Below are 23,472 nucleotides of genomic sequence, written 5' to 3' on the forward strand. Positions count from 1 at the left end.
AGCAGGAAGTCTGTTGCTCCTGTTGTGGAGGGCATAAAACTCCCAAGTAGAGAAGGCTGGCAGAACTAGCTAGTCCTCAGTTTTCTTATAACTATTAAACCTTCTGACACACTGAGGGTTCAGGAGAAGGATCAGGAAACATTTGCTGTCAACTTAGCATTCCATTTTCTACTGTTCTAACTCCTATCAAAAACATGGTAAAGGAGAAATACTAACTGTGTGGAAAGGGTTCTAAACTAAATATAAGGATTTGTGTTAATAGTTGTGCTGACTTTATTAAAAAGTGAGGGTGTGGTTCTGCACTATTTTATGTTTCTAAAATTTATCCAACTTAGTTTTAACCATCTAATATTTTTATTTAATTGTTCAATCCTTAGATGACACTGCTTGGTAAATAGTAGAATAAATCAGCATTATAAAGATTATTCCTCCTTACACAGGAGTTAGTAGACACAGTTTTCTGTTCTGGGAAATTCTGGTTGCTGTCTCATGTCTTTATTAATTTTGATGCACTATATAAACCTCACCTGTCTTCAACAGGCTTGATGCCAAATTCAGTGCTAGGGCTCCTGACAGCACAACACCACTTTGAATTAAGCCTTGGCTGGTTTCACCTCATGAATCTAGGAACTCAATGGTTGTGACAATTTTTATTTCCTTGGATTCACATACTCTAAATCATAGGAATAATTTTCAAGAGGCAAAGTAAGGGGTAGCATCTATTCATGAGCATCTACACAACTGTGACTTGCACATCTTTCTGACCCCCAAAACATGTTTCTGAACCATCTATGGTTCTGAAATACTTTTGAACAAAATTTCCCTCGAGCTTGTGTTGTAGCCTGAAACAAGCAAGGCCTTGCTGTACAGAGAAACTGTATTCTTCTGACATCTTCATTTCTTTTCTTAAGATTAAAAAGAAATATATAAAGAAGCATGTTTTCTCTATAATGTCATTTATCTTATTCTGATTCGTCTGACAGCTTGTAATGCTTCTAGAGCTTACATTTCAAAGAATGTTTCAGCAGTTCAATCTCCTTTTGGGTGCCACAGTCTGGCCTCAATTCACCCAGCTGAAACCTAGCCAGGCATTTGGAGCAGAGGCAGAGACATATTTCAGAAGAGTTGAAGGTGGAATAAGCAGTATCAGGCTGCCTCCCCCTCCAGCAGTTTGGTAAGGCTGGGCTTAGCCCTTCTGAAGCTTCCTAGGTGAGACTGCCCACCAACTGCACTAACTGTGATGTGATAACAAAGCACCATGTTCTCAGGTTCTGCTGAGACAGCCTCTTCAGCTTCTGAGAATCAAATTCCTCAGTGGCAGAGAGGAAAATATTTTGGAAACCATCATGGTCCCTTCTCCCTGCAGTGAAGGAAAACACCAGGAGTGTTAGCAGCAGCAAATGTCAGAGTTGTTTGTTAAGACCAAGGGCAAGATCCTCAATATTGTACCTAGAAAAGCACAGATCACAACAGCATCCTAATTTTTTCTGAATAATAGAGATCCCTTTATGGCAACCTATGCAGCTGATTCAAGTTCAATTTTAAAAGAAGTATGTGTTTGAAAGCACACAGATACACCATTTACACTTATTGCTCAACAACTTGAGTGGTCCTAAAGATGTCAGCAAGAAAGCAATAAGAAATTTAACCTCTTCTACTACTATACACTAACAAGACTGTTTAGTGCAGAGATCAGCATAAATAAGGAATTAGCAAACAGTGCAGTAAGCATAGGATGATTTGTAATATCAGCACATTGATGCACTGGGCTCAGATACTGTAATTTGATTGGCAGTGCTTTATTAAGTTTTGGCAGCATTTAAGTAGACTGGGAGTGTTGTTATGAAGTCCAAGCACATTAATCCAAGTTCCAGCTCTCATTAATACTGATGAGTGAAGGCAGTTAATTGAATTATGTATGAAGTACTGCTGATTAAATAATATTTTACTCCTTTCTATAGAATTAACTCTGCTTTATTAACAGCCACTGTTGTCTTTAATAGTGAATGTCAGAGGGACCTTTTCTCAGCCATTCACTTTCTCTTTTTTAACCATCTGTTCAGTTTGCTAATGTATTTTAATCTATTCCTACTACTACTGGCCTTCAAAATAAATATCTTTGGCTTCCCCAAATGTTGATGTGATATTGGAAAATTTTATTCCCTTATAGGAAAGGCTTCAATGTAACTTTTCAATGGATTTTCCTCACTGACAGTAGACAAAGATTCTACAGATTACATAAATACATACTTTTGATGTCATTTTATGAACAAGATCCAGTAACTCACTATTTAAATTTTGCTTTGTTGCTGATTTCTACTTTCTGCCTTTTTCTACTGAAGCCACTGGGTCTTTCTGTACTTTGAGGGTTGGATTCAAGGAACCCAGAACAAGGACCCAAGGCAAACATACAGACACCAGAGCTAGTATTTATTCTTCAAGTTGGCATCTGAGTCACTTTGCCATTGCAAAGTTTATTTCTTTTGGTTTGGTAGATATTTTGAGGAGAGCAAAAGAGACTGGACAATGCAGTAACTTAATCTGGAAAGTGCAATCCCTGTTTCTTGTGGTTGAAGACTTTCAACATCAAGAACCGTTGGCTAAGCCGATGTAAAAATGGAAGAAATGGTTACTGACAAAGGCTGGAAGAGTGCGTGTCCATAGAAGATCCAGGTGGAATTTTGAACTGCCTATGGAAATATTGATTTCAGAGTCACAGACTGAGGAACGGATGAGGAGGAGGCTGATAGCCATCTGTGGAGGAAGCTTTGCTTGTTTCTCATGGGCTCCAAAGATCATGAAGTGCTGTAGAGGATGCCAGATGGCCTGCTGCCATGAGGTTTCTCTGTTCCATCAAACAAGCTCTGGGAAGCTTGCCCATGAAATCATACCATATATCCTAAACCAAGTACCACTTTGTATTTCTTTACTCTGAAAGCTGATGAGAAGCAGATTTTCTTTCCAAAGAAGCTCAGGCTTCTAAGGCTTGTGTTGGGCATGGCAGGGTAAGTCTCAGGGGAGTTGCTGGCAGTGGTACTAGGAATGTTTACTTAGGACTTGGTGCCTTTTCTTCAATTTTATTTTGGCTTGCCTAAATAAGTGTTTCCACCTGAGTCATTCCAAAGACTATGGCTGAAGATTTACATTGTTTTCCATAACGTGGAATCTCTTTGGTATTTTGAGGATGGGATGATTTTTCATGTTGAATGTTACCTTTCTGTTCTCTCAATCAAATAGGACTGTTTCTCCAATAGAGAGAACTGGAAGCCACTTTTTTTCATGTAGAGAATTGGATCTTGAGGCTATTTATTGATTACTCTTATATTTAACACTGATGCATTCTCATTGAACTAACCAGATATGAACTTGCTGATCACTTGTTCAATCAGCTTGGAAATGGAGATTAGAACAGGAGCAGCATACCAGTCTTATATAATTAGATGTAATGTGCATCTACAAACAAAAGGATAGTAATTTTTGCTGATCAATTTTTAATTTTTATACCTCAAATTACTATTAATTTGGTTTTGTAGAATCCAAAAGCAATTCTCCACACCCAGGTCATTCTCCATACCCTTTATACTAGGACAAATCTGAAGAAAACATTGTTGAGAAGAGACTTAGTTCCACAGGCTCTAAATTTAGAATGAGAAATACCTACAGAACATGGTGAACTCAGTAGGTGATTCATTTCCTGTTGAAGATGATTCCTAAAAGCTCAAGTATCTCCAGAAGGTCACTCCCACCTTCAGAAAACATACACAACAACTTATTTTTAGACTTCTGTAGAAATGCCTTGCCCACACAGTAAATTGGGCATATGTTCTTGGGTTTAACTGCCAGTTTTGTGAAAGTTAAAAAATTCTGGCCTTACTGTTTTTACTAAATAACATTTTCCATTTATTTCAGTCAAAGCAAAAACCAATTTTGCATAAAACTGTTACTCATGGACCTAGCAATCAGAGCTAAGTCTGCTGTTGACATTCTTATGGTTCATTGTGGGTTGCTTGTCCTCCTACAAGCACATTCCTAACTTTAGATACAGCAGCTGGAAGGGATGTTGGATGAAGCCCATGCTAACTGACATTTCTTAATCAGAGTGAGAACGGTAACTCTTCCTTTCTGTTGCAATCCTTTGCACAGTATGGAAATGCTGCTCCTCTGTCCAAAACAGCCTATCCTCCTGGTGCTGATTAGCCCTAGTGGCTCTCTATGTGTCTGCACAGGAATGCTGCAATGCTTCTTAGGCTATAAATGAGAGAATCAAATACCCAAACTCCTGTGATGTTTATCAGATTAATTACTTGCAGTAGATTCAATACTGCAAACACGTACTACATTTCTCATAGTGTACAACTCTAAATTTGAGATGTATTTTTGTAGGTGAAAGTAAAATCAGGCTGGTCTGTTTTTTGCAGGTTCAATGATTCATGTTGTGTTTGAAATTTAAAATCAGCTAAATCCCCAATTCACCTATCACTGAAAACACTGCTTGGGATACAATACTCTGCAAATAGCCACGCACAAGCTAATTTTAAATAAGAGTATTCTGAAGATATATAACTAAAGCTTGTGCATCACACACAGCTTGGTATCTTATCATGATGAAATTACAAAACAAAACCCAACAGAGTAACAATTTTTTAGAAATAATGAGAAACAATGTAGAATTGACAGAGACATATTACAAGTTTCCAAGATGATCCACTTTTTTGCATCTAAAAAAACCACAATAGGCTTATTCAAATATTAGTTGGCTGATATTAGTGTAGAATTATTTCTAGAAACCTAATTTTTAAAAGCCTAATGCTTTCAGAATAATAGTCACATAAAATGTAAAACATTAAAAGCAAAAGAATGCATAAATAAGGTGACTGCCTCTTGAGAAGATGTGTCTGTAAATACCCCAACTGGAGAGCTGTCTAGTACAGAAGTTCTGAAAAAGCTGCTTGAACAAAAAAACAAAACAGAAACCTAACATCAGCATGAATAGAACAATTCATTTAAGATGTTAGAGGCTAGTGAAATTTAATACTGTGATCTTTTCTCTTTAGTATTTTTGCTTGCACTACACAGTAGCTGTGTCTGGAGGTTTTTCTTTTCTTTTTTTTAGAGGAAGGAAATACAAAAAGTAGAATTTGATCACTCATGCAAAGTATGGCAGGGAGAGAATATAAAGTAAAGTTGTATTGTGGGAAGATTACTCATTGCCATTTATAGGTGAGGCACAGTATCATTTAGGGGTCACTGAAAATACATATCACCAAGTGAAGAAGCAAGTTAGTGAGTGAAAATACATGCTAAATTTAGAGATTCTCTGAATAAGGACACTTGAATCTGGTTCTATTTGTTAGACTTCTGCTGTAAAATAGCTTTCCTGAAGGGCACATTAGATACAGTTTACTAGAAATCTTCCCAGAAGTAGGCAAGAAACAAGAGCATCTTCCACTTGAACCCATTTCTTCTGCTTATACTCCTTTAATGTACTTTAACATCCACTAAAATATTATTTTGCCTGCATGTTTAAGACTACAATATGCAGGACTCCTGGGAAGTTCAAGACAGTTTTAAAAGTCATATCAGTAAAAACTTAATCTCATAATAACAGAAAAATATGTACTAGGCTAGACTGCTCAATGCAGTGTTTCTGACAGCAGATTCTGGCTATAAAGGTAATCATAAAATCATAGAATGGTTTAAGTTGGAAGGGACCTTAAAGATCATATAGATCCAACCCCCCAGCATGGGTAGGGACACCTCCCACTAGATCAGGTTGCTCAAAGCCCCATCCAACCTGCCCTTGAACACTTCCAGGGATGGGACTTCCAGAAGTTCCCTGGGCAACCTGGGCCAGGGTCTCACCACCCTCACACTAAAGAATTTCCTCCTCATGTGTGACCTAAATCTCCCCTGTTCCAGTTTTGATCCATTACCTCTTGTCCTCTTACTACACAACCTTGTAAAAAGCCCCTCCCCAGCTTTTCTGTAGCCCCTTCAGGCACTGGAAGGTGTTCTAAGGTCTCCCCAGTGCCTTCACTTCTCCAGGCTGAACAACCCCAACTGTTTCAGCCTGTCTTTATAGCACATGTGCTCCAGCTCTTGGATCATCTTCATGGCCCTTCTCTGGACTCTCTCCAGGAGACAGATACCAAATATAACAAGCCACAGAACAGGCCATTTGCGGAGAAAGTGGAGCTTTCCTTTACTGAGACGAAACAGGACTGAAATTCTTGTGCCAGTCCTTTCACCTTTAGAACACAAAACCATGACAAAAATGTTCATTTACTCCCTCTATCCTGGGTTAGTAAATGGCAGAGCTTTTTATTGCTTTTTACTACTATTCTGTCTATAAAAGCACCAGAAACATACAGAATGCAAAGTGCCTCCCTTCTACACCCCAATCCCACAAACATGATGATTCCAGATGGGTCATGTTACAAGATTTAGTACACTGTTCCTCTTACATAGGTAGATCTTACATTGAGGATAATATTCTGTAGTTTAATATAGTTTGGGAAATGTAATCTGTAGGTGTGTGGTTGGTAAGCAAAAGTACACCTTTGAAACACCTGTGAAAATATTATCTTATTAAAGCCAGCTGACATTATTCTAACAGCTTTGTATTTAAAAGCCCGAAACTAAGAATCCCCTCTTCTCCAATTATGAACAGCATGCTCCACAAAATTCTTGCTGTAAATATATGGCCCAGCAACAGTGTTACGTGCTAAGTAGCTGAAGGTGTCTTTATGTACATTATGCATGAAAACCACTGCAAACTCATGTTGCAGAACAAGGTCAAGCAGGAAATTGAAAATTAAATGTGAGCATCTCAGAAATAGCTTCCTGAAGGGCACATTAGAAACAGTTTACCAGAAATCTTCCCAGAAGTGGGCAAGAAGCAAGAGCATCTTTCACTTGAACCCATTTCTTCTGCTTATACTCCTTTAATGTACTTTAACTTTCACTGGGTTTCCATTTAATATGTGGTAGAGTTTCAAAGGCAGGGAGTTAGCTACATACTTCAGTTATTTACCTCACTTGCAGCCCCTAAGAGAATAGAGAACATGCTTCCAGGGCCTAAAGTTCTTATTTAAAGATTATTTAGATACTTTGGAACTTTACGGTCAGAATTAGGATGGTCTTCAGGCACAAAATGACAGAGTAGTTGCCTCGTGGGATCTTCTTACCTTCTTGCCTAAGAAAGTAGAATGTACAATTTCTAGACACTTTTGAGAGAAACTGTGTATCATTATGCACTTAGTTCCTTTCCCTTGGCCAGTCGTTTGCATTTTAAAGCACACAAATAGGATTTGTAGATCTAGCCATCAGCTTTAAGAGCCACTGGGCCTTAGACTAATAAACCAGTCCTGAAATTGAAAACTGTTTGGAAAAAACCATGCCCTGTGTTTCAAACTGGACTTTCTAATAAGTGTTGTTTATGAAACTGAATAAATTTATTTTTTCTTTGTGTTCAGGACCTCCTTCCTGTCCTTATCTTTGTAATCTAGGGGTGTTTACCTAAAACACGGATTTCACTGAGTGAGGCACCATCTTCTTATTACTATACTCTCTAGAACCGAGAATCCACAAGTTCTGCAACAAAGCAATACACCCATAAATGTGAAATTACAATGAGCAATAAAATCTTGAGGGGATAGTTTCTCTATGACTGTAATTTATACTCCTATTAAACCATTTAAAATTCACATTAAAATACCAAGTAATTTTGAAGATGTCAGTATGTTGATAATAGAGCCTGCCAAGGCCATGCAGTGTATTCCAGCTATATCATATTAGACTTCAGTCACTTGATTCTTCTTTATTTTAAGAAAGCATAATTTAAAACTAGGAAGAAAAGCCATTTGAAGATGCCCAACTGCTGGATAGGAAAAGCAAAATTGAATCAGAACTCACTCCTGGGAAATGGGTTGACAGGCAATGGTGAGAGAGTATTCTGTAGCCTAGTTTGAAAATACAGAAAGGTTAACTATACTATCTGAACTTCTTTCTCCTATGTCGTATGCTATGTCCTCTGAGCCACACAGAACAGCTAAATCCTGCAGTTCTAAACTGGGACTAAAGCTGGGAATTAGCCATCATTCCTGTCTGCGTGTTGTAGAAGGGCAGCTGGTCCTTGATACAGCTTTAACTGCATCTGACTGAGATTCAAAGGAGCAGCTCCTCTCAGAACCAAGCATCCTAGTCATGCTATACCTGCTAGTGCAGTGGTGACACCAGCATGATCCCAGGTACACAGATTTATTCCTTCCATCCTGCCCCTCCCTTCCATGAGAAACAAAGGATACAGTATTGGAACATTATATAATCAAAAAGCACATTATTAATGCAATTGCAGTATAAACGCTGTAGAAGAAAAAGAGATGGAGGCTACACTGCACAGCTGTGTAAATAAGTAATTTCATTCCCATTGAAAAAGTTGGAAGGAGATGGTTTTACATCAAACCATTGTAAAAATAATACAGTCTTGTGAATATTATTTTTTAAAGAATTGGCTTCTGATGTCCTTATTCAAGCATTTGACTCAGAGACTAAATCCCACTGTTTTCAATAGGACCAATTTTCAGACAAAAACACTAACCTAGGATTTTCAAAACTGGCTGTGCCTGGCTTTTGTAGGGACTACTTCAGCCAGATTTGCTTCCAATTAAAGTGCAGAAGCAAAGTAACACCTGGATTTCAGAGCCATTACTAAACTAAAGGTGACCGAGATATTACTTTTAAGGAAGAAACATGTAATCTTCTCACTGTCTGATTGAAATGTCATTGTTAAATGCTAGAGCTTTTCAACCTTTGGGTTTGTTTTTAAACCGAAACACAGTGACTGTGCAATTGACCTGGCCCTTCTTCCCTTCTACTCTTCTTCCTTTATCACTTCTGAAGTTACAACACAGAATGAGATAATGTTAAAATTTCACTGCAAATGATCACATAACATTCTCCAGCTCTGTTAAAATGGGCCTTTGAAATGGGAAGTCTAGTGATGCCCACGAAGGAGGCATGCCAGCTCACAGTGCCCATCCTGTTGCCTATTGTTGCTCCTCTGTTGGGGCAGCTGTACTGCTTAATTTTAGTCAGCCAAAAGACAAGGTTTTTTCCAAAGGACCTGTGGGAACACCTATTTTCTTTTTTTAATCAACAGCAGAGAGACACTAGGCAGACTAGCCTGATGACTCTCAGGTATCTAAAATGCTTGTTTCATTTCCCAGCCTCCATACTGTTGCCTTATTCATAATTCTTTATATGTATCTCATTTAATATTTGAAAAATGACCTGTGTGTGTAAAGACCTTCATTCTTCACCTGAACCCCTATAACTGAAGCTCCTACATACTAAATATAAGAAAAAATAAATTAGGGGGACACCATTAAATGGTCCTAAAAAACCACCTCTGTGTTGGATTGGAACACGTATCAGCAATGTGCTCTGGTGTCAAGGGAACAACTTGCAGTGTCACCTGGCTATTTTGTGCTACATACTTCAGTATTTTTCTTTCTCAACCAGACACTGAAAGGCTGTGCTGTTGTCCATGTGCACTTGTGAATTACAGCAATGCCATTTGTGCAGCTGTAGTTAACGACCTGTCAGATTTCCCATTATGATGTTATGCTGTTATTTTCAAGGTTTATGTCCTGACTATAAAGTTGGTGACTGCTTGGTCTGGAAATACTAATGCATTTTTGTACATTTTATAAATACAAAATGGACAAGGGCCCTAATATAAACCCACACTATTCAGCAAGGAAAAAGTGACAATTTAGTAATATTTTCATTAGTAGGAAAAAAAAACCCACCACAACAAAACAACAAACCACAATCAATAACATTCAGGAAGCTTCCTTCTTAGGGCAGTCATTAACTCCAATGCAATTTACAGCTCTGAGCAGGGTCAGCAGGTAGCTGGAAATGCACTGAATAGGTGACTGTATTTCATGGTGAGTTTCTTCTTAAGAGATAGTAAATCTCTCGATGACCACAAATAACATATGCCCAGAAATACCACTGTGGGGTGATGTTATACGATAGCTGTATTTTAACGTGTGGAACAGCAGTAAAACTTCTCCAAATAATAATTCCAAGTACTTGTAGGCAGGCATGGTAAATGATGAGCATGGATTTTGCTCCTTAGTGTGTTTAATGGATTTATGGTTCAGTGAATTCACTACTGACCTTTTTAGAGAAGTGTTACAAGAGGAGGAAATTTTCACTGAGTATGAATGAGTGGTTTCAGACTATCAAGTCAATAACAATCCCCTATGTGAAGAGCCTACATAATCCTACACAGACACACACATGGCATTTTCAGAAATAAAGTTCTTGTAGGCTACTGAATAAATACTATGATGTAACAATCCTCTGATTCTTTATTTACTATTACAGTCATAGCACTCTACAAGGAAAGCACTTGCATGCTATGTGCAAGTGTCTACCTTTAGGAAACAGCCTTGTTACCTTTTCTTTTTGACCTCTTTCTCTGTTAGGCAGGGGACAGGATTTAACAAGGGAGTTCTTTGTGAGTATCAGTGAAGTTTTCATAGATAATAAATAACAAGCCGAGTTACTCTGTAGCCATACACAGTGGTATGATCTTACTTCACAGGCATTTATTTTAACCACAGATAAGGATGTAGCTGCAGTGACCATATTTTCCTCTGTATGAGGTGGCAAATTCTTCCCTAATGACCCTAAAAATACTAATGAGATGTATGAATTGAAACCTGCATGTTATATTAATATAAAGTTCTCAGTCGTCCTGGGTTCATCACCAGTGTAACAGTTAAGAATAATCTCCCTGAAGTCTAAAATAACCTGATGTACATACTCTCAATGAAATAAGAACTGAATTCCTAATTGATAATTGCAAGCTGTAATTGTAGTACTCTTAAAATATAATTCTCTTCATCAAAGCATTTTACAAGAGTAGTTTTCTGTAAGTGGGATAATGATAAGAGGAGCAGTGAGGCAACCTCTTAGTGTCACTCATTACCTCTATTTCCATGCTATGCTGTGATCCCTTCCAGTTCAATCTCATCGCACACAGATTTATGGGAGAAGTACCTAGCAAACATCAGCTGAAGCATCGTGACCCTTCTCTGATTAAGTCCAATTACACACCACTACAGAAGACCATGATTAGCACAGAAAAATACAATTCCTTGTTATTCTCAGTGACTTCTTCATGAGAAGAATTTATTATTTAACTTATTTAACACTATACAGCAAAAATCTATAAAGGGTTTTTATAATGTAAGGAGGGATGGTTGCTACTATCCAAAACACATGCACAGACAGAAAAGTCTACTACTATGAGGTAATAATAGCCAAAGTTCCAAGTCCCCTCCTTACATAATCAACCATGGCAGATACCATTATTCACTTTGGTTTATTAGCTTAGAAAAGTTCTTTGGGTCTCTGAGCAGCCACTAATTCCTCTATCAGATTTCTTTGTGCTACAGTCCTACTCTTTTAAGACATGGATCCCATTAAAATGTCTGTAGCCAAAGGATGACAAGAATCACCAAAATATTGTCTGAAGAGCAGCATGTCAAAGGTGTTAAGATAAGATGAATTTTTCAAATATACCCATACATATATTCAGCAGCACAAACATGCAGGAGCCTTTCTGTCTGGCACTTAGAACTATCCTGAATAATCCTTCAAAGTAAGGATTTACAAGCTTTCAGTTATTAATGACTTAGTCACAGACCACCATTTCATCTGGTTTTATACTTAGCTTGTCAAGAACACAAAAACCCCTTCCTGTATATATCAGTAAATTTGAAATTCCTTCCTTTGCTCTTAGGTCACAGTAAAAAACCTAAGAAAAGAAAGGCTCCCAATATTAGCCTTAGCTTTTTATTCCAAATCCCAAACTTTTGAAGATACACATAAGGTCCTGCACAGAAATGCTCCTTCTCTCTTAAACATCCTCCCAGCTAAAAGTCATCAGCCATGCGGGTTTTGCTAGCCCTACCAACTACAGCTGTCCCAAAGAATTACTGTCAGTTATTTGTTCTTGCTTCTTATAACCTATACTAGTGTCACTTCAAGATAAACAGCAACGACTTCAGGATAGTGTGAAAGAGGACTTTCAACTGCATAAAAGAGGTAACTGTAGTACTGCTATCCCTAAAATTGGCCTCTAACCTAAAAGCAAACTGTGAGGTACAATAATTGACAAGGACCTGCAGACTACTGCCTTGAAGGTCTTCCATATTAGCACATTCCTTAAGTAGAAGGGGGATACTGCTTGTGTCCTAGCAGAAGGAACCCACAGGTTCAGCAGGAGAGGTACTAGACATCTGGTAACGCAGCAAGACACAACAGGCGATGCAAGGAAGAATTTTTTAGAGAGGGAAGGCTTGACCTTTGCAGAGCCTGGCTGTGGCAGGAATACAACCTGAATCACTTAGTTCTGTCAGGGTTATGAGGCAAAGTCCGAGATACATCTGTTACTTGCAATTTTTCTTCCATGGATAACTTTGGAGGGAAATACACACCCAAGATAGATAATTAGGCTGTGAAGGGAAAAAGGCACCACTGATCACTGCAAAGGGAAGTTGGGAAAGAGAGTGTGATGTGTCCGGTACCTCATCTCTGCCGGTATCCTCGCCTACCAGTAAGATATACATCAGTGACTGTAAACCACTGGTTTACAACATGTAATTTAAGTTGTGAATCCCGTAATCTGGGAAAAAAAAACCAAACCAACAACCTGTGTCCAGATGAACATATTACATTATAAAGATATTTTAAATAATTTTTAAAAAAACTATTCCAGAGTATAGGGAGTTGGGATTTGGGAAATGTAGTGTGTAGTTCTTACACAGCTATACATGAAAGAAGACATGACAGTTCAAAGAAAGACAGTGACTTTGCTTTGAAATAGGTGAAAAGTATTCACATAGCCAAAGCTGTGACAAACTCTAGCAACTCATCCTAGAGTGTTTTGTAATGCCCCAATTAGCCATCTTTATGCTTGTTGTTGTTCCCCCAAGCAGCTAAAGAGCTGTGTTCATGTCAATCATATTAGCTGAGATGCTAGTTTTGAACTGCAGTGACAGGGTGTTGGACAAGTACTCCTTTCAAATATATTTGGAGGTTGCAACTTCCAGCCCTGAGACAGGACTAACAGCTTATAGAAAGGAAGCATCCTAGCAGATGGCTCTAACTGCTTGCTTCAGTGCACATCAGTCAGCAACTTCAGCTAGAGCTTCTCAGCCTGCCTTGCAGCTATCACCTCTCAGGTGCTAATTAGCATCTCATGCGAGATCTGATATGTGACTGCTAACATTATGGATAAACTTATATGCACTAATATATCCTTTGTGATGTGTTAGCCTGAGATCATAACTATAAAATGCATCCTTGAAATGTTTTAAATATGGTTTTCAAAGACTCCAAAATCTAGCTGTTTGTTCTGTAAAAGTTCATGGGACTTTTCTGCTGAGGCTTACAGACTTTGAAAGAAACATGAGAGTCTGCAAGAAACCTGCTGCCAAATTACCCTTGCTTTCTGCATGGCTGCTCCAAGTGAGCTGTTCATAATCACCCTTCTGGACCACTTCTGGAAGATGTGTGCTAGGTTAATCTGATATTCAACATGTATGTGTAATTCAGGGATCTCTCAGAAAGTTGTCCCTCCACACTTTTCTAAAATATCTTCCTTGATATTCTGAGTCATGACTATTTCCTCTAAGGATGTTCCCAAGCCCAGATTTCTCATGGTATTAAGACTGGAATACCACAAGTATTACCTGATTCCATATATTTCTTTACATGCTGATTGAAATATTTTTCTCAATAACTTTAAGCTGAAACAGTTAGAAGACCTGTAAAGCAAATATTTTTTTTCATTCACCTTCTACTGGGCATCTGCCTGGGTCATGCAAATAAGGAAGGCTGAAATTTCTTCTTGAATGCAAGTGAATATCTTCTCCAGGTTTCTTCCCCTGCTATCAACATTAAGAACTAAACATGCATAACAACATGTTGCAGCATCTTTGACAACCCAAACCAATCACAAAGAAATCTGAAAAGCTACTTTATGCTATGTCCATATTTATGCTTCAGGCTTGTAGATGTCAATTTTCATACAGGCTTTTCACAAGAATTTCAGTGTCAGAAACTCATTGAAATGTTGAAATATTTAATCTCATTTTCTTTCCCAGAAGACAGCCATGCTCTTTGGATAATGTAGTGACAAAAGCCCTTCTACACTTCAATACAATGTGATGCTAAGTACCTGTGTACTTCAAATCTTTGCAATGGTTAAAAAAGACCCAAACAAAATCTTCCCAAAACCCAATGATATTCATTCAAGTGAAAAACATTTAATAAAAACTAGGATTTTAAAATTACACTTACCTGGAACAAAGCTTCCCTGGACCACCTCCTTATAAGCCCACCAGCCTTCATGGATTTTTGGTGAATTTTGTTGAGCTAGAAAGAAATAATGAAAGAAACCATAAAACTAAAGGAAGAAATAGGAAATACTTATAAACTGAAACTTATATAAACACTGAAAACTGTAAACAGGGCATCACATTCTACAGAAGACCCACTCCTCAAGTTCCCAAGTGATGTTTATTTGATATATTGAATTATGCTAAGCATCTCTATCTTAGAGGACCTTGTCCCTATTTCTCATGTAGTAAAACATACTCAGCTACTGAAGAAATGATCACTAAACTTAAAGATGCAGCATTGATGGTTTGTGTGTCATCCATAAATTCAGAATGGGATAAAAATTACTCTATTACCAGCAATCTAAAGCAAAAATGTTGCTATTAAGAATTAGAAACAGAATGTGAGATTCAGACTTTAAAGAATGCAAGATGAGGAGCACTGCATACTGGTCTATCAGTTACAGAGCAATACTTATGGTTTAATTGACTGTAAATTGCAGAAACAATTTTGCCTTGCAGTACTAGTTCCCATTCCATTAATTGCATGGTGGCATGCTGCACTGAAAGGACTGTGCACTCCACATTCCACTGTGCACTCCTTAAAGTTTGCAGGTAACATTATTGTCATTATTTTACCTTTTAAATATTCAAACTGTGTATGACTTTGTTGTGCTGGACTCTACTATACAAACATTTGTAAAATGGCAAATCTCAGCCCACGGTAAAAATATCTGAGCAGCAAAACACTCATATCCAGTCAGAACTGCAATTTTTTTTGTCTCAGAGCTGGTTTATGCATGTTGCTTTTATGCCTCTGTGCTCTGTAACAGAAGTCCTTAAAGATTTCAGGATGGTACAGCAATAGGAGAGGATACTAATAAGTGAGTCCCAACAAAGCTCAGCTATCATTCTTCTACTTAAAATTTCCCAGAAAATTACAGTGCATTGAAGTGCATCTTGCAGTAATATAAACAGCTAAAGCTGGTTCAGCCAACCAGAGGCAACTACATTTTACAAGTGGGTGAAGAAACTATGTATGTACATAGAGGTAAGTTAAGTAGACTTCAGGGGAGGTTGGGTATTTTCAACTGCAACTGCTCACTGTCAGCATTTATGGAAACATCTCTTAGGTGAGACTCACACTGTGGCCAATCTACTGATACACGTCAAGTCCAAAAGAAATACATCATGCATTGTTCAGAGTGCACATTAAACCAAAATCAAAAGAGGTTGAGTCTGCCTCATCGTGTTGCTCTAGCACTTAGTAAAGCTAATTCCAAAAGGAATGTCAGGAAAATGAAAATTTTTGTAATTTTTTTTCAAATTTGCTGCATTAGTATGGAACAGACTGCATGAGATAAGCCAGAAAATTAGTTTATCAAAGCTTTGTACTAAATGATTTGATGCCTCTGCAATTCCTTCAGCTATCAGAGAAGAATATGACCTGGCATCACTCTGCCCATTTCAGATATCAGATCCTTATCTGTTCAATACATGGGAAAATGAAACACATAAGAAGGAATACAATAAACAAAATAACACGTTGTACCATGGCCATATAAAATATCTAGATAGGACAAGAACAATGCTGGGAGTCCTGCTGATTCACAGAAATCTGAGTCCACTGAGAAAATAAAGAGGAAAGGCAGGTGGTTGTTGTGAGAGAGCAGTGAGGGAGACAATCCCCAGTGCCATGGTCTTTCTTGAACCCTGAAACCTCTATGTTTTATACCAGGTCAGGCAAAACATCCTCCAAAATAGAGAAGAGAGTGGCTGAACACATATTTCCACTCTGCTATGCATATGAAATCTAGCTTGGCGCCAGAGATTTACTCTGATGGACAGGGACTTGCTTAGAAATGAAAGGTATTTATAAAGCTTTCATTTCTCTGAATGCAGAAGGAGGGGGTCTGGTAAGGCCAGGGAGGAAAGTTCATCCCCCAGAAACTTCTCCTGAACCATTGGTCCAATCTGTGTTATGCACGTGGGCACAAGCTCTTATTAAAGGAGAAAAAAAACTGTTCTCTATTTTTGAAACATAATCAGACCCATACCTGAATTAGTAATGGAACAACAGAATATAAAATTAGAATGAACAGACATATGGACAATCCTTGCTGGGAATCATACCTAGGACACTTACATCTGATGCATGTACAACACAGGGTCTCTACAATTGGTGTATCAGTGCCCATCTGACAGAATGGCACTGTGCCTGGGTAAACAGGTTCAGCCTTATGGCTCAGGAATTTTTGCCAAGGATTCTTCATACGTGCCACCTCATGACACTGAAAATAGCAAAATCCTCTCAGTATCGTTCTCCTTTCAGTTTAAGTAAAACTATTATACTTCTCATTGCAATTCTCCTACTTGAGGACCATAAAAAAAGGTGTGTGCTTGCTTTGTGGCTTCTGATACTCCTGTGTTCCTGCAGAACACTGCAGCTCTCTGTGGCAGCTCCTTTTTTCAGCATGACCTGTCACATAAGATACTGAGGAGGCAAAAGTTCCTGAAAGTAATTCTAAGTTCCTAAGGAGAGTTAAATATACTAAAAGTAATAATAATTTTTTATATGCCAGAGACTTCTGTTTTTACTACTAACACCTTGAGTAAGCCTTTTTCTTTCAAGTAATCTTGTTGTTTCTGCAAGGCACCAAAATAAGGAACAGACACTTTGCTGTCAGGAACAGACACTTTGCTGTCAGGAGCAGATCACCTGCACAAGTGGCTCTGCAGCAGCAATGTTAGCATCAGCTAATGTATTCTGCCATTAGTAGGAACAGTCCAAAATGCCACGTTTGCCCTAAATGCTAGAAGATATTGAATAACCTCCATTTGCTACAGCTCCCTCTGTACTGAAATGACTAGCATCTGAGATTAGTAGTTCTGCTGATGTAACACCATTATGTCAGATCTCTTTCAATGCAGCTGCTGTAGAGGAGACAATATTTGGAGCTGATATGACATATCGCTTTCATTTTGTCAGATTACTGTAGGTGTGTCTCATTGTGAACCATAAAATTACAGGCTAAATTCTGCAAGATGTTGTGCATTTTTGTTTCCTAGTGAGCTCCATGTACATGGAAACAGCATTGTACAGGGTCATAAAAATGTGCGGTAAATGCAAACAGCAAAAGGTGCACCATAGAGTGAGTCATCAGTTAACAGTATCTAGCTTAGACGTTACTATGAGCAGGCTTATGTTTCAAAGAGAAGCTATTGCTCAGTCACTAAAAGTATTTAAAAAACATCAGATAACATTGTAACAGATACCAGGTATCGTGATGAAGGTGCATATAATTTGCAGTGCAAAGAGGTCTTAATCTTGTTGGAATGCTAATGCTGATGTAATATAAAATACTCCCATTAATAAAAAATATCCCTTAGTAAATATGCTTATTTGCAAGATGTAAGCAGAACAAGCCTTTCTAAAATTACTTATTTACTTCTTAAATTTGAATAGAAGATAAAAATGCTTGTATCTGATGCCATCATTTCTGTCAGTCACATCTGAGGATAAGCCAAGAGCAGACTCCTGCCAGAGCAGAATTCTCCATTCACTTTACTGCCATTTCACACAAATGGAAAATGTAGAGATTCAGACAGTGAGGAAACCACAGAAGCTAAGAAAAAAATCTTTTATCATCTGAATTTTACTGATCTTAACTCTTCTGATTGCTATAGTAATCAATCTGCATGCTTATCCCTACTCAACTTACATTCTGAGAGTCTTGCTTGTGATAACCTGGCTGGTTTTGCCCTGGCATTAAATACATTATAATGTTTTTACCACTGTTACCTCTTCTGCATAGTTATGAGATAATCAAGAAAAACAGCTGCAACAATGAGCCATAGTTTCATAATAAACTTAATGCAAAGCATTAATTCATTGCTAATACTTTGGTATGAAGCTCACAGAAAAATGGCATAGTTCTTACTATAAGAAACATAAATCAAACCTGCTATTGCAATAGTGAACACTGAACATGAAAGATATAAGGTATTAGATGCTGGTGTGATCTTCACTTATATCTACCCTTTGTATCCCACAAATTATTGGATTTATAGGCCTTATCCCATTTCTCTCCAAGGTAGAAGAAGCTTTTGCTCAGCTATGTAATACCATTTTATTTCCATCCAGAGTTGCATAGTTCAACCTGAGTAGCTTCATCACTCTCAAGGTATCTGCTTCTGCCATTGAAAAGTAACCCAAGATGGCTGTGTCTTACGCCAAAAATTAAAATTTGAGGAATGTTCCCACATGTTTCAGAAGATCACATGTTTGAATAGAAAACTCATCCTACAGAGAACAGGGTAGGATGGTTTTTAAAAAAAAAAAAAAAAAAAGTTGTAAGAAAGTTTAATCTTTTTCACTAAACTCCACTTACAGAATCTTGGCTAATGTACATACTTTGTAATTATTTTAAATAGTTTTAATTACTACATTCTATATGGATGTTTTGCATACTGTTAAACCCAAGGATGTGTTGCCTAAGCTTTGGAGGAAAGAGACTTAACTCAATCTGAAAAAACAGCTTCACCATCTTCAGTCATACAAGTGCCAGCTTTTGGCTCACACCAACAAATGGCTCTTAAAGCAAATGGAATACACGTGTATAAAGTAGACCTGATAGCAGGGGAACTAAGCAGATGCAATTAGCTGAAGATTCAGCCCTCTATAATTAATTTTCAGTTTGTTTAAAACAAGTCTATACATAATTGAAGCTATTATTTAAGGTGTTTTTATGCAGCATTTTTAGATTAAAAAAACCTAACAACACATACTTCAGAAACTACATAAAGCACCATTTATAAGTGAATAGTTGCAGGATGAGAGGTTAGCTTGCTTATGAATGTTACAGCCTACATTGTATGTGTCACCATACGATGAGGGAGGAAAAAGAAAACAAAGGATTATAAAAGGATCAATAAATAAAATGCTTTCATCAACTATGCCAGATTTCTTTGATTCTTTTTTGGATGATGTTTTGCTCTGAAAACATGCAAATGCTCTTTCATTAAGTTAATACTCTCCCATTCCATAAATCCTTCTTCCACCATCCCCATATGTAAAAACTCACTACTGCTGTGAATTCCAAACAGTATTAAACACAAGTCAAGTGGGCCTGACCTATTTTATTACGTTCAGAGGGGAAAGTAAGGCATTATCATGGGAATTCTGCTATGGCACAGAGACTTCACTAGTCTGTGTGTTTTCTATTTATGGTAATTTTGTTTCCTGATAAGATTCCAATTAAAAACATTGGCCAAAGGGTCAGATTTCATACAAGCAGACTCATGTGTATACTGGTAGTAGTGACAATCTGGCATAACATAGCTGACAGCTTTTTCTACTGTCCCTATGTAGTTGGCTTTTGATGGGAGCCACCAAGTGTCTAGAGTCATTAAATGCTGTTTGAAGAACCATAGACTAAGATGTTTACAAGTACTTAAGCACCTCTCAGGATGTTCATTCTGCTAACTACTCTCTCACAGATCTATGCAAAGATTAGACAGCATCTAGCAATAACTCAGTTTGCACGAAGTAAAAAGTGTGCATAAGGCTCAGCTCTGTTGAGGCAAGAGAAGGATCTTGTGCAGATAATCTGATCCCCTCCAGTCAAATACATTTGTGAAAGTTTTCACAAAATAATTTCAAATCTTAAAAGGCAAGAAAAGAGGCAAAGGTAAGGAAATCCAATTTGAAGGCCACTGCACAGAACTGGCAGGCAGGACTCCAGAACATCTTTTCTTCCTCTTCTACTAATCTTGCAGGTGGCTGTGCACTTTCATTTATCTACTTGTAAAAACTGACTTGTAAGACCAGTTCTGATCTCATTGTTTAAAGAAAGGAGACAGCAAGATGTAGTAGAAGGGATCCCAAGAAACTGTGCTCATTATGTGCTTATAAGTTGTGCTTCACTCAGCTGTAGACAAAATTAGTTAACAATTCTCTGCCTTTCTGACCTCTGAATGCTAACAAAATGTGGAAGTTTATCTGTAAGCAGGAATAATTTGCAATACCATTTATGAAGATCAAGAGATGACCATGGGTAGGTAGATGAACATGCTAGGTAACTGCATGCTGTATCATTCTGTTAAAGTATAATTATATGGTTTTGGGTGAGGGGTCCCAACCTGTAATAACTAATTTTCCATAAGGCATACATGCCCAATCATGCAACTGTTACTTAAGTTCTAATATAGATGAACAAAAGCACAGGTTGTAGCTAAAGCTTTTAGTCTGAACAAGTTAAAACCATTGTGACTCACTCTTCCTCAAGCACCTAAGTACATCAGTGTAAATGATGGATTGCACTGCAGGGTGAATTACTTTATGTCACTGCACCCAATTTAACATGAAACTCTGCATAGTGTTCCTAACTCAATTTGTAGAACATTAAACAGCCTCATAAAGCTGCTGTTCTGTTAATGTGACTAATACACATGTACAGGAGTTAGCCTACATCATGTAAAAGGTGATGTTTTCTCTCTCCAAGTAGTTTTTGTCTAACGTGGCTGGAATAGTATGGCAGACTTACACTTAATTGCTTTGTTTTTTAAAATAATGTCTTCATAATTTCTTCTTCAGCAAAATCTTATTTCTGAAACTATTGAGAGACAGAGAACTTCAATATGTCTCTCTATGTTGTCTGGAAAAACTGAGCAGCTTTGTTTGATATGAAGAATGCTGGAGGTTCCACCTACAAATGACTGTCAACTAGGGATGTGAGCCTCTGCTTCCTCAGCCCCCATACATATCTGCAGGACTCACATTACTTTTGAACGAGCTAGAGTTCTTTTCCTTCTCTGGCACAAGAGTTAAAATTGCATCGAAACTGAACTATTGCAAGAAATCAAACCAATTTATGTAGGAGAAGAATATACGGATGTATTGCAGCAATTAGAACATAATACTGATTGTAAGCAGTGTGGGAAATGCAAATGGTAATGCCAGAGACTCAACACCTTTTATCTCAGTAGTTGATGGAAGACATTGATGAGTCCTAAACCACATGAATACAATTTGGCTATCTCAGTGTTTCCCAGCCTCTCACAGAAGGGTCAGCATACAGAACAGACTCATCTGTGTCGTGTTAGAATGGGTAGCTCCTCTCCAATGAGTTGTTTGAAGTCTGAAGAGCTCTATAAAATAATGCATTAAGAAGAAGCAAGGTATCTTGTGATACTAACTTCAGAATAGCTCTTACTTTACATCACACTGCATGCCCTCCACTCCCATTAATTTCAGTGTGGTTTGGGGACACTCAGCAACTTCAAAGAAATAGCCTCAAGCTCCTCGAGCCTTTAAAGTTCAATACATTATTAATACTAAATTAATAGGACTTCCTCTAAAAGGAAACCACTAAATTCCTTCCTCAGAAGCACATATGATATTGACATCTCAGGTTTCTGACCCTGTGTTCTCTGTATTCTCTAAACAGAAAGTTACCAATCAGTCATAGCACAAACAGTCAGGGACTGTCCTGTTAGCTGCCACAGGCAGAATTTTCTTTTGTTTTCTCAAATCTTTGGCTCTGGGAATGTGAAATTATTTCTTCAGCAGTCTTCCCAAGAGGGAGCTGTGAACAGAATTTAAGTATTCATCACAGGTCTGGCAAACAAAGGTGAAAAAAAATAAAGGTCTTCCAATTAACTTCAAGACTAATGGCATGCATCAATATGAGGTGCTTGACTCTACAAAATATGCAGCAGCCTCACATCCCACAGAATTCTAAAGTACACCAAAACTTGTAGTCCAGAATTTGATATGGAAACATTCTAAAGAGCTACGCTATAGGCAGAGAATTAATAATGCTTGAGCAGTACTATTATGAGCATCATCCACAATCTTAACAAAGGGACATACCTGAACCAGGGGAAAAGAAGGCTGCTGTCCCTCTGCCTTGAAAAGTCAGCAGAACTATGAATGGAAATCTGTAGGTCTTGTACATACATGACTCTAACTTCAGTCAACACAAAATGATGCACTTTCCTGAGACAGAAGTATTCTTCTCCTGGCTAACATAGCCACATACAAACAAAACCAATCACAACAAACAACATGAAGTCATTCAAAAGTATTGAATTTTTGGAGTATTGAGTATGGAGTATACTGAGTATGGAGTATTGCATCCAGTTTTGGGCACCTCATATCAAGAGAGTTGTCGAGGTGCTGGAGCAAGTTACAGAGGAGGGCAACAAAGCTGGTGAAGGGTCTAGAGAATAAATCTTATGAAGAACATTTGAAGGAGCTGGAAATGTTTAGTTTGAGGAAGAGGAGGCTGAGGAGAGACCTCGTCAGTCTCTACAACTATCTGAAAGATCATAGTAGAGAGGTTGGTGCTGGTGTCTTTTCACAGGTAATTAGTGACAAAACAAGAGGCAAGGGCTTCAAGCAGGTTTAGACTGGACATTAGGAAAAAATTTTCACAGAAAGAGTGGTCAGACACTGGAACAGGCTGCCCAGGGAGGTGGTTGAGTCACCACCCCTGGATGTGTTTAAGGGTTGTTTGGATGTGGTGTTGGTGGATCTGGTTTAGGGGAAAACTTTGTAGAGCAGGGATGATGGTTGGACTTGGTGATCCCAAGGGTCTTTCCCAACCTGAATTGTTCTATGATTCTATGAAAAGTTAATGGAAAATGGGGAGGCAAAATTATTATACTGAATTGGATTCAGAGACCTAGATTTCTGGTCATCCTGTGGTTGACTGTCAGGGCACTAATCCAGATCATCTCACAGCCCACTGGACTACCTAAAGCACTTAACCATCATGTCCTGGCACTTTCTGAGATCACAAAGTAGAAAAAAAAATAAAAATGTTTTTTTCTGGCCATATAATAACAGCCTTGCTAGCATCAAGAAGAAATCTAATGTCAGAGTATAAGCCAAGATACAGATCCATTTCAAGCAGTGGCATCATAACAGAAAACTGAATCCCTCATAATGTGGCACTACTATAATTGCTCTTCACCATTGTCTCTGCAGTTTATTCGTTTCTTAACAATAGCTTGTTCTTGGTTACTATGAATTTCTTAACAGAAC

The 23,472-nt window shown here is 38.0% G+C and overlaps 1 protein-coding gene across 1 annotated transcript in view; it reads right to left on the reverse strand.

The window, feature by feature from the left end:
- CA10 (carbonic anhydrase X) overlaps positions 1-23,472 on the reverse strand; it is a 160,213-nt gene that overhangs the window by 114,871 nt on the left and 21,870 nt on the right. Inside the window, exon 2 of the mRNA XM_010002683.1 lies at positions 14,386-14,460. Coding sequence (XP_010000985.1) covers positions 14,386-14,460 — 75 coding nt within the window. The remainder of the gene's footprint in view (positions 1-14,385; positions 14,461-23,472) is intronic.

The sequence above is a fragment of the Chaetura pelagica genome, unplaced genomic scaffold, assembly GCF_000747805.2.
Source record: "Chaetura pelagica isolate M959 unplaced genomic scaffold, ChaPel_1.0 scaffold47, whole genome shotgun sequence".
Lineage (NCBI taxonomy): Eukaryota > Metazoa > Chordata > Aves > Apodiformes > Apodidae > Chaetura > Chaetura pelagica.